This window comes from Myxine glutinosa, chromosome 1 (genome assembly GCF_964187855.1).
Source record: "Myxine glutinosa chromosome 1, kmMyxGlut1.1, whole genome shotgun sequence".
Lineage (NCBI taxonomy): Eukaryota > Metazoa > Chordata > Myxini > Myxiniformes > Myxinidae > Myxine > Myxine glutinosa.
In genome coordinates, this window is record NC_136261.1 from 3,272,864 (window position 1) to 3,289,381 (window position 16,518).

The 16,518-nt window shown below is 51.1% G+C and overlaps 1 protein-coding gene across 1 annotated transcript in view; it reads left to right on the forward strand.

Annotated features, from left to right (window-relative positions):
- RTTN (rotatin) overlaps nt 1-16,518 on the forward strand; it is a 362,213-nt gene that overhangs the window by 106,414 nt on the left and 239,281 nt on the right. Inside the window, exons 13-17 of the mRNA XM_078776353.1 lie at nt 5,345-5,557; nt 5,665-5,777; nt 11,429-11,555; nt 12,276-12,401; nt 14,100-14,216. Coding sequence (XP_078632479.1) covers nt 5,345-5,557; nt 5,665-5,777; nt 11,429-11,555; nt 12,276-12,401; nt 14,100-14,216 — 696 coding nt within the window. The remainder of the gene's footprint in view (nt 1-5,344; nt 5,558-5,664; nt 5,778-11,428; nt 11,556-12,275; nt 12,402-14,099; nt 14,217-16,518) is intronic.

The window sequence follows — 16,518 nt, forward strand, 5'->3', positions numbered from 1 at the left end:
GCGCCCTTCGCGGTTGGAGGCCGAACTGCCGGTGCAACTGGCGGCCGCCACGCCGCGCCGACCGCTTCCAACACGACGGCCGGGGCCTCCACCTGACCAGGCGTGGTGTCATTACCACGCCAGGTTCGGACACAAGGCTCGGACATGCCGACCCCCGTGCACTTTCGGCAAGTCGGGAAACGGCCGGGCCGGCGTTCATTACCAGCCATGAGCGCCGGCCACTCGGGCAACTTGCTTATTATTAAGGACAAAGCGTCCGGGCGGCGTTTCCTTTGTGACACCGGCGCCCAACTGAGCGTCATACCCGCCTCCGAGCAGGACAGGCAGAACGCCGTTTGCGGCCCCTCCTTGGTTGCTGCTAATGGATCGGCCATACGCACCTTCGGCCCGTGCAACGTCACCCTCTGCTTCGGCAGCCAGCGCTTTCAGTGGACCTTTGTGACCGCAAGCGTCCCCATGGCTTTGCTGGGCGCCGACTTCCTCTGCGCGCACGGGCTGCTGGTCGACGTCAAACGGCGTCGCCTTGTCAACGCCGAGACCTTCAGCTCCCTGGCATGTACGATGAGCAGCTCCGCGCCGACCGAACTGGCATGCGCCCTCCCGACCCCGAACGAGTTCGCTCGCCTGCTCGCGGAATTCCCGGCCCTCACGCGGCCGACGTTTTCGGCCGTCGCAGTGCGACATGGGATCGAGCACCACATACCTACTACGGGCCCGCCGGGCTTCGCCAGAGCCCGCCGCCTCGACCCGGCCAAGCTCGCCGTGGCCAAAGCCGAGTTCGACGCATTGGAGCGCCTCGGCATCGTGCGGCGCTCCGATAGCGCGTGGGCCTCACCACTGCACATCGTACCAAAGCCGGGGGGCGGATGGCGCCCGTGTGGCGACTACCGCCGCCTCAACGACGCTACCACCCCCGACAGGTATCCGATCCCGCACATCCAAGACTTTTCCGCCCGTTTGGCGGGACAGGTTATTTTTTCAAAAATTGACCTGATACGGGGATACCACCAGGTACCTGTCAGGCCGGCCGACGTCCCAAAGACGGCCGTCATCACGCCGTTCGGCCTGTTCGAATTTTTGAGGATGCCGTTTGGCCTCAAGAACGCAGCCAAGGCGTTCCAACGCTTGATGGACGGCGTGCTGCGCGACCTGCCATTTCTTTTCGTCTATCTGGACGACATCCTCGTCGCCAGCACGTCCCGAGCCGAGCACCTCCTCCACCTCCGAACGCTGTTCGGACGCCTCAGCGAGCACGGCTTAATTATCAACCCGGCCAAATGCCACTTCGGCACAACGACCATTGACTTTTTGGGCCACCGCATCACCAAGACCGGGGCCGTGCCGCTGTCGACCAAGGTCGAGGCCATCACCAAGTTCCCGCGTCCCCGCTCCATCAAGGCCCTGCAAGAGTTCCTCGGCATGGTGAATTTTTATCACCGATTCGTGCCCCGCGCTGCTCAGCTCATGCGGCCCCTTTACGAAGCCCTCCGGGGCAAGCCGGCCAAGCATGACATCGTCTGGTCCGCGGCCATGGACGCGGCATTCACGAGCGCGAAGTGGGCCCTCGCCGACGCAACGCTGCTGGCTCACCCGGTGCTCGACGCTCCCATCGCCCTCACTACGGACGCCTCCAACTACGCGGTGGGCGCCGTCCATGAACAATGGGTGAACGGGGTTTGGCAGCCACTCGCTTTTTTCAGCCGGCAACTCCGGCCGAACGAGTTAAAATACAGCACGTTTGACCGCGAGCTCCTCGGTCTATTCCTGGCCGTTCGCCATTTTCGGCACCTCCTCGACGGCCGCCCGTTCACGGCTTTCGTCGACCACAAGCCGTTGGTTTACGCAATGGCCAAAGTCACGGAGCCGTGGTCGGCCCGCCAGCAGCGCCACCTCTCCGCCGTGTCGGAATTTACCACGGACATCCGGCACGTCGCCGGCAAAGACAACGCCGTGGCCGACTGTCTTTCTCGGGCCAGCGCGAACGCGGTCCACCTCGGCGTGGACTTCGCGCTCATGGCGGCCGACCAGACCACCGACACCACGGTGCAGGCCCTCCGGGCGGCGGACACGGGCCTCCGCCTGGCCGACATCCCCTTCGCGGACACTGGCCTGCTCTGCGACGTCTCCCAAGGCCAGCCTCGCCCCATCGTGCCCGTTACCTGGCAGCGCCGCATCTTCGCCTCCATCCACGGCCTTTCTCACCCGGGCCGGAAAGCTTCTCAGAAGCTGGTGGCGGCGCCTTTCGTCTGGCACGGCCTTCGACGGGACGTCCGCGACTGGGCCAACGCCTGCACGGCCTGCCAGCGGGCCAAGGTCCACCGCCACACCCAGGCCCCGCTGGCACCTTTCACCGTGCCCGAACGGCGTTTCGACCACGTCAACGTGGACCTGGTTGGCCCCCTGCCCCCTTCGCGGGGTTTCACACACCTGCTCACCATGGTGGACAGGACCACCAGGTGGCCGGAGGCCGTTCCCCTCATTTCCACCACCACCACCGCCGACGTGGCACAGGCTTTCATCGCCACCTGGGTCGCCCGTTTCGGCGCACCGGCAGACATCTCTTCGGACCGCGGTCCGCAGTTCACCTCCGAGCTGTGGGGCGCGGTCGCCCGCAACCTGTGAGTCCAGCTCCACTGTACCACGGCCTACCACCCCCAAGCCAATGGGTTGTGCGAGCGTTTTCACCGCTCCATGAAGGCCACGCTCATGGCCGGCCTTCAGGACGACGGTTGGGCCGACCGGCTGCCGTGGGTCCTTTTTGGGCCTCCGCACGGCCCCCAAGGAGGACCTCCAGGCATCCACCGCCGAGCTCGTCTACGGCCAGCTGCTCCGCGTCCCGGGCGAGTTCGTGCCCGACGCTACCAGTCCCTGGTCCGCAGCTCGCCAGCGCTCGGACCTCCAGGAGGCCGCCCGACGATTTGCCCCCGTGCCAACATCCCGCCACGGTGGCCCCCAGTCCTACGTCCCCCCAGCGCTTCGCACAGTGGAGTACGTCTTTGTGCGTCATGACGCACACCGGGGGCCACTCCGGCCGCCGTACGACGGGCCCTTCCGGGTCCTGTGACGGGACGACAAGTCATTCGTCATCGACTTCGGTGGCCGGGCGGACCGGATTTCAGTGGACCGCCTCAAACCGGCGCACGTGGACGTCGACCAACCACCACGGTTGGCCCTTCCTCCGCGGCGAGGCCGCCCCCCGTCCACAGTTCCCCCCGCTCGACCACCCACCACCACATCGGACCCCCCCCCCCCCCCCACCATGACCCTCCAGGGGTCGCTTTGGCCGGGTCATCAGGACCCCCCTTAAATTGACCCTGCCGGTGCAAGTCGATTCTGGAGGGGCGTGTGTAGCGGTTACCGCTAGGTGTACAATATCGCCTTGCACCTACCAAGGACGCGGCCAAGGAGCAATCACCATGCCGGGCTCGTCCAGGCCGCCCGGACAGGCCCAGACGCGCCTCTCCCGGGCATGCCCGGACTCGCTGTTCCCGGGCTCGCCCGAGCCTCCCGGGCACGCCCGGTTTCGTCTTTCCCGGGCATGCCCGCTCTCGCCTTTCCAGGGCTCGCCCAGGACGCCCGGGCATGCCCGCTCTCGCCTTTCCAGGGCTCGCCCAGGATGCCCGGGCATGCCCGCTCTCGCCTTTCCAGGGCTCGCCCAGGACGCCCGGGCATGCCCGCTCTCGCCTTTCCAGGGCTCGCCCAGGACGCCCGGGCATGCCCGCTCTCGCCTTTCCAGGGCTCGCCCAGGATGCCCGGGCAGGTCCAGACTCGCCTTTCCAGGACTTGCCCTTGACGCCCGGGCATGCCCGGTCTCGCTTTTCCCGGGCAAACGCTCCGGCATAATGTGTATATATATTGCTGCCCGATAAACGGGCTGGACAGAGTACCCGAGTTTGATACGTGCAATAAAGCAACTCGGACGAATTTCCGTCTTTGGTCGCGTCAATCCTTCCGACTCGCGTTGGAGCATAGCTCCTTCACTGTCTTTATTTTCGCGATAAGTTGCATTATTAAATCCATGTTATCATTTTGTACAGGCAGTTAATAACATCAAAATGTGTCACAATAATTCATATCACCAAACATACACAGGCAGTCAGCAAAATCATATATACACATGCAGTCAGTATAACTTCACATCTACACAGGCAGTCAATGACAAAATATACACAGGCAGTCAATGGCATCAAACATACACGATTACAGAATATGCCATTTAGAGTTCGTCATCACTGTCCTGTGTGTCGTATCCGACAATATAGTCCGCATCGTTTTCACAGTCCGTTCCACACAAGCAAAGGTCGGTCAAATTGATTGGCAAATCGAATTGGTCGAATGGTCGATCGAATCGAATTCGATGAATCGAATCGAATCGATCGAATTGGTCGAATGGTCGAATGGTCGATCGAAGCGATTGGTCGAATGGTCGAATTGGTCGAATGGAATTGGTCGAATTGGTCGAATTGGTCGTATCGAATTGGTCGGAATTGGCAAATGTAAACATTGATTTTCTGATTTTCCATGTAATAACGTTTCCAAAAATGTATAGGTTTGCTAATCTACCATGATTTTGAACGAAAAAACATAGTGAACCTGACTATATGTTAGTGTGAATGCCAAATAGGGCAGGATTGGTCAGGAAGTGTGCAAGGTCATTCCGGCCTATCACAGTATCACACGATGCGAGACAACTTGATTTACATTTGGTGAACCAACACATCTGTGTCAGTTGCCCTCACGATTACAGGATCTTATGACTTGGAAGCGTGAAGAATTAGCCTTGTGTCGGCTTCATGATGATTACAGGAAGCAAGTTTCTCTATCTTTTTTTATTAACCAGGTGTTATCAACCAGGTTTCCTCATTTTTTTTTTTTTTCCATTTCTTTTTTGTACACCACTCCTTCCCTATTCCATCTCCAGAAGCTGCATGACGTCATCACCGGGCACCGAAGGGGGCCCAGCGATGTGCCGCACGCCGAAAGATAGCACTCGGTTTTCACTCCGTTTGTATTACTCCACCCCTCTCTATTCCATCTGCAGGCACTGCATGAGGTCATCGCGACATGATGTGGATGCTCCGTGACCTCCCCCATTGGGCCTACACGGTGTCCACTGCACTGGAGTCATCTCCCCTCCCCCTTCCCCACCCTAGTTGACACTAATATAAACACATTAAACGTGAATGAAGTGCAAAAATTGGTTATTTTACAACTAATTACGAAGAGTAGTTGTTTGTTTCCAATTGTAAGCCACTGCAGTGAGCTTGACATCCAACTGCTAAATGGTTGGTGTACGTGACATACGACAGGATATGACGTATCTGTTTTGTTGTTGATGTTGTAGGCAGCTTCAATTCTCCCAGAAGAAGTCTCCTCAGCTCTGTTGTTGCTGGCTGTCGACGTCCCTTTGGCACACGTGTCCCCTGAAGCGTCCACGTTAGCCTCGGCGTTCCTCGAGCGGGTCGGTGGAGAAGTGCAGGCCACCATGAGGCGAGCAGTGCCGGTGAAACGTTCAATGTGGTCCACGTGTGCGTTCATGCGTGAGAACGTGGATCAGGTGAGTACATGGTGTTTTATCTTCCGTCTCCCGAATGCGAGAGTTTGGCGATGCGTCGCGATGTGCGGACTCCCCAACTCGCTGCAATTCACCCCGCTCAATGCCAGGACTCGGTGAAGTTTTTGGACTTGTTGGAGACTGCTGATCGTGCTTTGCCCGGCCTGCCATACCACCTGCACCTGCCGTTTGTCGACAAGTTTTTAAGTCTTTGCTCCACAATGTGAGTGAAAATGAGATGTGCCCACGTCCTTCATGCACATTTTCACGATGTCCGAGTACTGTATTACTGAGGAAAGTGATGGAGCCACTGTTTGTTCTTTTCTTCACCTTTCGCTTTTTTTTTTTTAACGTTTGCAATTGTGGGGTAAAAACAACAACTACACCACTATTTTTGTATGGAGGACATGACAGTTAATGTGGTACCTTTGGTGGTGGAGCGGGGTAAGGGGAGGTGTAGCGGGGAAGTTTGGAGTGGGGGAAGGAGAGGTGGAGCGGGGGAAGGGGAGGTGTAGCGGGGAAGTTTGGAGTGGGGGAAGGGGAGGTGGAGCGGGGGAAGGGGAGGTGTAGCGGGGAAGTTTGGAGTGGGGGAATGGGAGGTGTAGCGGGGGAAGGGGAGGTGTAGCGGGGAAGTTTTGAGCGGGGGAAGGGGAAGTTTTGAGCGGGGGAAGGGGAGGTGTAGCGGGGAAGGGAGGTGTAGCGGGGAAGGGGAGGTGTAGCGGGGAAGGGGAGGTGTAGCGGGGAAGGGGAGGTGTAGCGGGGAAGGGGAGGTGTAGCGGGGAAGGGGAGGTGTAGCGGGGAAGGGGAGGTGTTGCGGGGAAGGGCAGGTGTAGCGGGGGAAGGGGAGGTGTTGCAGGGGAAGGGGAGGTGTTGCAGGGGAAGGGGAGGCTGAGCCGGGGAAGGGGAGGCTGAGCCGGGGAAGGGGAGGCGCAGCGGGGGTTGGGGAGGTGCAGCGGGGGTTGGGGAGGCGCAGCAGGGGTTGGGGAGGCGCAGCGGGGGTTGGGGAGGCGCAGCGGGGGTTGGGGAGGCGCAGCGGGGAACCTCTATTTTTATTTACCCTCATCATAATCTCATCCTCTTCCTTGCAGGTTGCTCTTGTGTTTCGTTCTGTCCTTTTGCATTTCATTCTCACATCATTTCCTGTTCCGTCATCCATTGCTTGTTGTGTCCACCTGTATCTTCACTTTCATTTCATTGCTTTTTTTTTTTTCCTCATCCACAGTTGCATCGGATGGCTTACGTGTCCTAAAAACTTGCTCTGCTGCCCTTGCACATCCTCTTTCTGCTCTTTTCACCGTACCATTTGCCCTCGGTCATCTTCCATCTGCTTTGAAGTCAACCACCACCACCGCATTACATAAACGAGGTACAAAACTGATTTCGTTAACGACAGATCATGAGGGGTAAATCATGGAATCCATCGTCGCAGTCGATATCAAATCCTTCCTCTTCTCCAAAGGCCTGATCTCAGGCTATCTGATCGGATGTAGATCAGGTCACTCTATCCTGGACATACTGCTTATACTCTCACAACAATGGGTGGATGCCCTCAATCTCAGAGATGAGATTAGGGCCATCTCTCTGGACATGTCTTGTGCATTCGATATTTTGGCACCCTTCCCTGCTCTCCAAACTCTCTCTGCCTATGGCATCCAAGACCAACTCCACACATGACTTACTGACTTCCTCCATTCTCATAGCCAATGTGTGACTCAAGAGGATCCTTTCAACTCTCCCTGTCCAGGCTGGAGTGCCCCAAGACAGTGTTCTGGGCCTCGTCCTATTCCTAATCTTCATCAGCAATTCCTCTGACTCTGGAAAATCCCCTTTATCTCTTCGCTGATGATTGGACCCTTTGCCGTAATATCCCCCATCATTCCGATAATATCCCCCACCAGTCCCTGGTGTTGGGCTAGCGGCTAGGGTGCCGGCTTAGGATCCGAGGATCCTGGGTTCGAATCCCGGTCAATCGCTGAATTAACGCCAGGGGGGTTGACTCAGCCTGTCATCCTTCCGAGGTCGGCTAATTGAGTACCAGTTCACTGGTAATTCCCTGGTTGTCGTTAAAGGCGGCAAAAAGGGTTGGCGTCAGGAAGGGCATCCGGCCGTAAAACATTGCTTCAAAAAGGGGACCGAAAAACAACAACAACCACAGTTCCCGAAAAAGGCCAACCCCCGCTTGCGGGGAAAAATGGCCTCTAAAGGTGGTTTTTTAATTTTATTCCGATAACATCCTGGTGTTGGCTTAGCGGTTAGGGTGCCCGCTTGGGATCCTAGGATCCTGGGTTCAAATCCTGGTCAATCGCTGAATTAACGCCAGGCGGTTGACTCAGCCTGTCGTCCTTCCGAGGTCGGCAAATTGAGTACCAGTTCACTGGTAATTCCCTGTGTGTCACAAGAGGCGACTAACAGGGTTGGCGGCAGGAAGAGCATCCAGCCATAAAACATTGCTTCAAAAAAAGGGGACCACGGTGCCTGGAAATGGCCAACCCCTGCTCTGCGGGGAAAAATGGCCTCTAAAGTAGGTTTTTCTATTCCGATAGGCAGACAGCAACCTCTTCCCTCTGCAGATCACGAGATGGTCAAATAATTGAAATATTATTTTTCAATCCTAATAAATCTCACACTCTCATTTTGTCTCTCTCTCCCTTTCTGAAAGGACAATCTGGTGAACCCTTCCATCTACTTTTCACAATCGTCTTTGTCCCAATGCCCCAAGGCAGGGGAAGGAGAGGGGTTTGTGTGAGAGGAATAAAACACGTGGACACTGCTGGGACTTCCAGGAAAGAAGTTGTATTTCAAAAAAGTGGATCTGGGGTGAATTAACGGGGGTATAAAAGATCATGGTTTTGGATGGGGGAGGACAAGATATGGTGCTGAACAGCTGTTTTAAAGACTTGGAGGGAGGATAGGGATTGAAGAGAGCGAGGGAGTTTGTTCCAGAGGTGCGAGAAAAGAGGAATGAAGGAGTGAAGGTGAATAGTGAGTCTTGATTTTGGCAGTTTAACCAGAAGAGGGTTTACATATATGTCACGACTGTGCAGTCCTGCCTTAATATCATGTCATGTCAATAATTAATATCATGGAAGACCGCAGTTCTGGCTTAATATCATGTCATGTCAATAATTAATATCATGGAAGACTGCGCAGTTCTGGCTTAATATCATGTCATGTCAATAATTAATATCATGGAAGACTGCGCAGTCCTGGCTTCATATCTTGTCATGTCAACAATTAATATCATGAAAGACTGTGCAGTCCTGGCTTAATATTGTTGTGGATATGAGGATTGTGTTTTTTTATTGTGTAGTACATTATAAAATATCACCCTCCTTCCTCCAGTTGTGTATAAAGGTCAAAGTGCGTCCCGTAATTAGGTCATAAACAATCACGTTAGCCAATCATAGATTTCCTCCTTGTTGGTAGTTTATTTCCTTATTCTATGTAGGTTAAGGCTGTGTCTTCCATTAATTGACACTCCATTGCACCGAATTCAAATAGATAGATCCCCTTTCATTCCCAAAGCCCCATTCCCAAAGCCTCTATTGCCAACTGCATTCGCCGCCATTGCCCATGTGCTCCAACTCGGAGAAGAAAGGCGTGTCTCCACCTCGTAATAGAGGGGAGGAGTGAGCCAGCCCCGAACAACCAACCTAGCATGAGTAGTTTGGCTTGAGAGGGCGGAGGAAGAGCGATCGGGGAGGTTCGAAGAGGTTCAAGGGTGGGGCGAAATATAACCCACGGGAGGCGCCCCCACCTCAGATGAGTCCTGAGAAAGCACACGACGTCCCCACGGCAGCACGGAGAGCGAACCATTGAGTTCTAAGAGTTGCGCCAGGGACGGCAGATGAGTAAGGGATCCCCACGTTGAGTCCCCAGAGAGTCCACCACCACCAGCTTGGAGACCACGCAGTTTCGACCCGCTGCGACGCGGGAGCCAGATTGCGGTGGCATCGGAGGCCGTCGAGGTCCAGCCCGACGTCCCGTGCGGGATCAAGCCCGAACCATCTGCCCCAGCTGAACCTTCCCATTCCTCCTTCCAGTCATTCCTACCTGCAAATTCCCCATTCGTGTGAGTCCGTCTTTGTTTGTTCTGTCCTGGGTATTAATTAAGACTGCATAGGTAAGCTAAGTTTCACTGTGTCCTTCTGGTCCGTCCCTCTTTCTGCTTTATTTTATTATCCTTCCTTCTCCTTGGTTTCTTTTGATTGTAAATAGTAAATAAATCATATTCGTATTTTCTACCTCTTGTCTTCTTCTTCTTCACATCCGTCGTCTTTGTCTTTTCCAAATTGAATACCGGTGGCACGATTTGGCCAACGTTCAGAATCGGGTTAGTCATTGTTAACGGTTCGTGCTGCGGTTGCTAAACACCGCTCGGCAATCAAGTAACATCTTATCCGCGGTACGAACGGGGCTGTGCACCGGCCTTTCCGGAGGCCACGGTGCAGCTTCAGGGACCATGTCGGTCAGCAATAATCGAGGGGACTAATCCCCCCTCAAAGGGGAACCATAGGCCGACGTTGGGTTCCGTAACAATATCATGTCATGTCAATAATTAATATCATGGAAGACTGCGCAGTCCTGGCTTCATATCATGTCATGTCAATAATTAATATCATGGAAGACTGCGCAGTTCTGGCTTAATAGCATGTCATGTCAATAATTAATATCATGGAAGACTGCGCAGTTCTGGCTTAATATCATGTCATGTCAATAATTAATATCATGGAAGACTGCGCAGTACTGGCTTAATATCATGTCATGTCAATAATTTATATCATGGAAGACTGCGCAGTCCTGGCTTAATATCATGTCATGTCAATAATTAATATCATGGAAGACTGCGCAGTCCTGGCTTAATATCATGTCATGTCAATAATTAATATCATGGAAGACTGCGCAGTCCTGGCTTAATATCATGTCATGTCAATAATTAATATCATGGAAGACTGCGCAGTCCTGGCTTAATATATCATGTCAATAATTAATATCGTGGAAGACTGCGCAGTCCTGGCTTAATATCATGTCATGTCAATAATTAATATCATGGAAGACTGCGCAGTCCTGGCTTAATATCATATCATGTCAATAACTAATATCATGGAAGACTGCGCAGTCCTGGCTTCATATCATGTCATGTCAATAATTAATATCATGGAAGACTGCGAAGTCCTGGCTTAATGTCATGTCATGTCAATAATTAATATCATGGAAGACTGCGCAGTCCTGGGTTCATATCATGTCATGTCAATGATTAATATCATGGAAGACTGCGCAGTCCTGGCTTAATATCATGTCATGTCAATATTTAATATCATGGAAGACTGCGCAGTCCTGGCTTCATATCATGTCATGTCAATAATTAATATCATGGAAGACTGCACAGTCCTGGCTTAATATCATGTCATGTCAATAATTAATATCATGGAAGACTGCGCAGTCCTGGCTTAATATCATGTCATGTCAATAATTTATATCATGGAAGACTGCGCAGTCCTGGCTTAATATCATGTCATGTCAATAATTTATATCATGGAATATTGCGCAGTCCTGGCTTAATATCATGTCATGTCAATAATTTATATCATGGAAGACCGTAGTTCTGGCATCACGTAGGCAAGAGCATGCCATCTTGGATGTGAAGGATCTCTGGGTTGCTTCTGTGAGATCGATCGGCTATCTCCTTGCCGCTGATCTGTTCAAATAGAACTGACTGGGCAACAACAACCACGACAACATATCCCTTGCATTTTGTCTATCGTGTTCTATCATGTTCCATTTTCGAGCACAAATCATGATAACCTCATCTGATAGCTTTGATTGTGGTGCTGTGATATTCTCCGAGTGATGCCTTTTGTGTGTGATTGACAGCCACCACCTTTATGATGCCAATGTGCTGGCACAGCACGAGAGCCGGCGGTTGCTCCTCGTGTTGCTTTCACACCCCACGGACATTGTGCGTGCCCGGACGTACCATCACTGCCTGCTTGCCATAAAGGTAAGCGAGTACTCGGTGCCTTGCATTGGTGTACTTCTTGGCTGGAAGCTTTAATTCCTCATTTTCAGATTAGTGGGAGAAGCACCTGAAGGGATTCATTGAGATTTTTTAGACTTATTTTGAATTGCTCACTCCACCTCACCATTATTGGGTGCAGAGCCTCTGGACGTGCCATACTCATCGATACGCCAATTGGCGAGTATGCCACTGATTAATTTGTCTCTCTATGTCATCAATTTCATGATCTGTGCATTGGTGATGCGTTTTACCATGGTAAATGCAACTCTACTGCCCACCTGCCATGCTGTGAGCTGCAGGTTCACCAGAGTTTGCCGGATAAAGTGCAGACAAAACTCGAGACTTAAAATGTTTTTGTAGCTCAGTTAATTTTTTTTGGTCTTCATCAGCATCAAGATAAGCCTATGGTGTTTGCTTTACGGTTAAGATGGCTGGTCTGAGATCTTCGGGTCCCGAGTGTGAGCCCCTGTCATTCCATTGAATTGAATTAACACTAGGTGGGTTGATTCAGCCTGCCATCCTTCCAAGGTCGACAAAATGAGTACCAGACGACTGGTAACGTGGGGCAATGCATCAGTGGCACAGCTGCACCCCCAGAAAATGATGCAAGCAAGCAGCCACAGGCTGCATATGACCCACTAGCATCAAGGTGGGTTTAAGAGTGAAAGCTTCCACAAGTGAAACTTATTTGTTGATGTGCAGGGTCCACTTGGAATCCATAACGTGATGAGGCCCTTCTCCATGACCTGCCGCCTCATTCTCTTTCTGTTGGAAAATCACCTGCTGTATGAAGTTTTTACCTTTGGGATACAAGATGCGTACAATGAGGTTTGGTTCATTTATAAACCTTCCTTTACATGAGTATGTGATTAGTCATATATATTCTATTTAGCATAGAAACCTTGCTTTGCATGCATTATGTGATTATTCATACATATTATAATTACCTCCACCACCAAAGGTGGATGGAGGTTATGTTTTCACCTCTGTCTGCCCGTTTGTTTGTTTGTGAACAAGATGTCTCAAAATGTTGTGGACGGATTTGGACGAAATTTGGCAGAGAGGTAGCGTATGTGACAAGGACGAAATGATTAGATTTTGGTGAAGATCTGGATTCGGATCTGGCTAGAATAATGTTTTAAGTGATTCTTTACCCTTGCGAGATTGGGCCAAAAACGATACATAGCGGGATATCTCAAAGTTGTGGACGGATTTGGACGAAACGTTGTGGACAGGTTGTGTATGTGACAAGGAAGAATCGATTAGATTTTGGCAAAGATCTGAATATGGATTCGGATATGAGAATTATTAAATTTTTTAAGTGATTCTTCATCATTGAGAGATCCGCGCCAACGACCAGGCAGTTCCCGCCAACGCCAGCACTGCGTCGGACGAACTCGTTCGATCCCAGACCATCCTTGACGAGGACACACACTGCAGACAGATAAGACGCACCACTCAGAAACAGTTTTCTTTTATTCACTCTTCCCCTGTGCTTGTATTTGAAGTGAGGTGTGTGGGATCCCGATTAAAGGTGGGTTTTCACGGGACACGCGAACGGTTCGCGAAGGACGCGAATGTCGAAAAAATGGCAAAGTCCAACATTCGTATTTTAGGCTCCAAAAGTTCGCCAAACATGCGCGGGGGTTCGGAAGCGTCGTCAATTGTTCGCCGGGAATTTCAAACTTTTTTGAAATTCCCGCCGAACAAAAAACGACTCCTGCGAACAATTGACGACGCTTCCGAACCCTCGCGCATGTTTGGCGAACTTTTGGAGCCTAAAATACGAATGTTGGACTTTGCCATTTTTTCGACATTCGCATCCTTCGCGAACCGTTCTCGTGTCCCGTGAAAATCCACCTTTAGGAACATTATTTATTTGTCGTCGCGTCCATTGTTCTCGGGTTCCGTATAATAAATTGTTCTTTTTTGTACATAAATTCTGTTTCGTGTGAGTCTAATTTCCTGCAGGTTGAAGACTGCCTGGCGCGATCGCGTCAGGTAAATCTCGCCGCTTCTTCTTCCCCATTCTTTCCTCCCCCGCGCACATGTATAGTGAAATCTGCCATTGAACGTCGCCTCGGAGTTAAAGCTCGCTTTGGATATCCGTGATTTCCCCGGTCTTAACCGAGGGGGAGTCGCGCGACAATATTAACCTTCCTTTACATGGATTATGTGATTAGTCCTACATATTCAAATTAATATTTCAACCTTTCTTCACATGACATGGAGTATGTGATTAGTCATACATGTTATAATTTATATGTAAACCTTCCTTTACATGGATTATGTGATTAGTCATACATATTCTTATTAATATATAAACCTTTGGTGTTTTTCCTATCAATTATCAAATCATGTTTTGTTCTGATTGGCGGTTTTCCTATCAATGATCAAATAATGTTTTGTTCTGGTTGGTGGTTTTCTTATCAATTATTAAATCATGTTTTGTTCTGATTGGTGGTTTTCCTATCAAATCCTGTCGTGTTCTGAGAGGTGTAGTTGCTGATTGATGTGCGCCATCAGGTGGCTGCAGCAGCACGGGAAATTGTGGTCACCCTTTATCGAAGCCAAATGCTCATGGCCGACTCCACTTGGCGTGTTTTAATCGAAGCTACTGTGCCTGTAGTAGCTGTGCTGCAGGTAAGAGTTTGTGTATTGTATTGAGGAATATGAAAAATGAATGAATGATCGTTTTAAGGCCATTTTCCCCGCTAGAGCGGGGGCTAGCCTTGCGGGCCCATGACAATCATGGTTCCCTGTTTGAGGCAATGTTTTTATGGCTGGATGCCCTTCCTGACGCCAACCCTTGGTCACGCTCTTACGATACGCATGGATACGGTGTACCTATTCTAAACCGGGGTACACACCGTGATCATTCATCCCAGCAAGCTGGTACTCAATTTGCTGACCTCGGAAGGATGACAGGCTGAGTCAAACCCCCTGGCGTTAATTCAGCGATCGATCGGGATTCGAACCCAGGCTCCTAGGATCCCAAGCCGGCACCCTAACCGCTAAGCCAACACCAGGCTATGTATTGTATTGAGGGTTATGATTATTTGTGCAATTGGTGAATTGTGGGTTGAGTTGTTGTGGATTCTGGGTCTCTGTACAACATTCAGGTTTCTGAAAGTGTGAGGAGACTTGGAGTTAAAAGGACAATGAACTGACAGTTTGGCAGTCCAACCATAGGTGGATAAAACAAGCAAGGGAAAGAACAATCAGGAAAAGATTGTAGGAAAAAGTAACCGACAAGTAAGAGGGTTGAGGTAGGTTGGGTTAATGTGGGTAGAAAATATTGTGTAGGAATGGGGAAGGGCATGAGAGATGGTGGTGTACCACTTACTTTAAGCCCTGGAAGGATGAAATGGATTGAACAGTCTCTGGAAGACAGTTCCACAAATGAGAGAAAAGGAACAGAAGAGTTGAGGGTAGGTGTTACGTGCTCCTCCCCAAACCCCGGTCACGGTGTACCTCCGAGCCCCGAAAGGAGTCACGGCAGAAAGATGTGCTATTATGTGTGCCAATGACCAATGGTGAAACCACACCAATCAATCGTTACAAAACCCAAGTATTGTATTAATATCACACAATAATAACAACGTGCACAAGTACAATAAAACCTCAATTGCACAACAAACACCATATAATTCCTATGATGGTACCACCAGTTTCTTAACTCAACAACTCACGGTACTCCACGTGAGCGAACCGTAACACCCCCAAAGTCACTGTCACGACACCAGGCCAAAGTCGATCCACGCTCCGGGGATCACGAGAAAAAAGGTCGCACCGAGACCTGAACCCAGGACGGCCGACAGTCGACGCTGCCGAAGAGCTGCTTGGTGAGGTGTCCGGCCGGCAAAAGTTCACCCAAAAGGCGACTGGGAATTCACACCTTCGGTTCACCAGACAAGGACGCTGACATGAACGAGCAGCAGTTCCCAAGCGGAGAACCGCGAATTCCCAAGCGAAATCCACGACACACACGAGAACCAGGCGAATCGCTGGTGGGATGTGAAATGGCTGGTGCGAGGTGAAATGGCGGACGGGCACGTAATGGAGACGTACCTGCTCTCCCGCAATGATTCACTTTCGGAACCAAAAACAAAACCCGTTACGCAGGTTTATCTGCCACAACGATAACGACACTGTCACAGGAATCCCTTTCCCGGGGAAACCAATATTCGCTCATGACCAACATCCACCAGCGTCCGCTCGACACCTCGAAGCAGATCGGCCTTTCTTTCCCGATCTCACTTGATCCGCTCCAGCCTCTTCTTCTTCTTCCTCTTCCGGTTTCTCCCGATCCATTTCGTTTTTCGTTTGAAACACAAATTTTTATCTTTTAAGGCAGTTATCTCCATTTCACACACAAACTGTAACAATAATAGTATATGAAACTAAAAATGCTTCAAGTGGATGAAAACAAAGACGGAAGTGACAAATCCGTAACAGTGGGCCATAAGCCTGGATTTTGAAATTTAACCGGGAGCGGGATCTCTCAAGAACACATGTATTCCTGGGCTAGTTGGGGAATGTCGGAGGGCTGAGAGAGCAGATGAAGCAAGCAAGGAGAGGTTTTGGTAAGAAATAGTTTCACCAACCTACCTGTGATGGGAAAGCAACAGACCTTGTGCTTTGCCATCAACACAGGAGATTTCATTTATTGTGGAAGCTATTAGATTATAAAGAATCCAGCAGAGATGTAATGCTGCGATTCCATCCCATGGCGGAGAGCAGTACAGGACTTCATGAGTTACAGACAAAGACCTCGGAGACTGAACAGCTCCGATTTTCCAAGGAAAGACTTGGATCAGCAGAGGATGCCCAGTCTGTGGCTGGCTTTGAAGGCCAGTTTTGCTCTGTGGTTGGATCAGGAAAAGTAATTGGGAATCAAAGGGAGGCACAAAACGCCCCTCCCTTTATATATGGGATTGTTTCT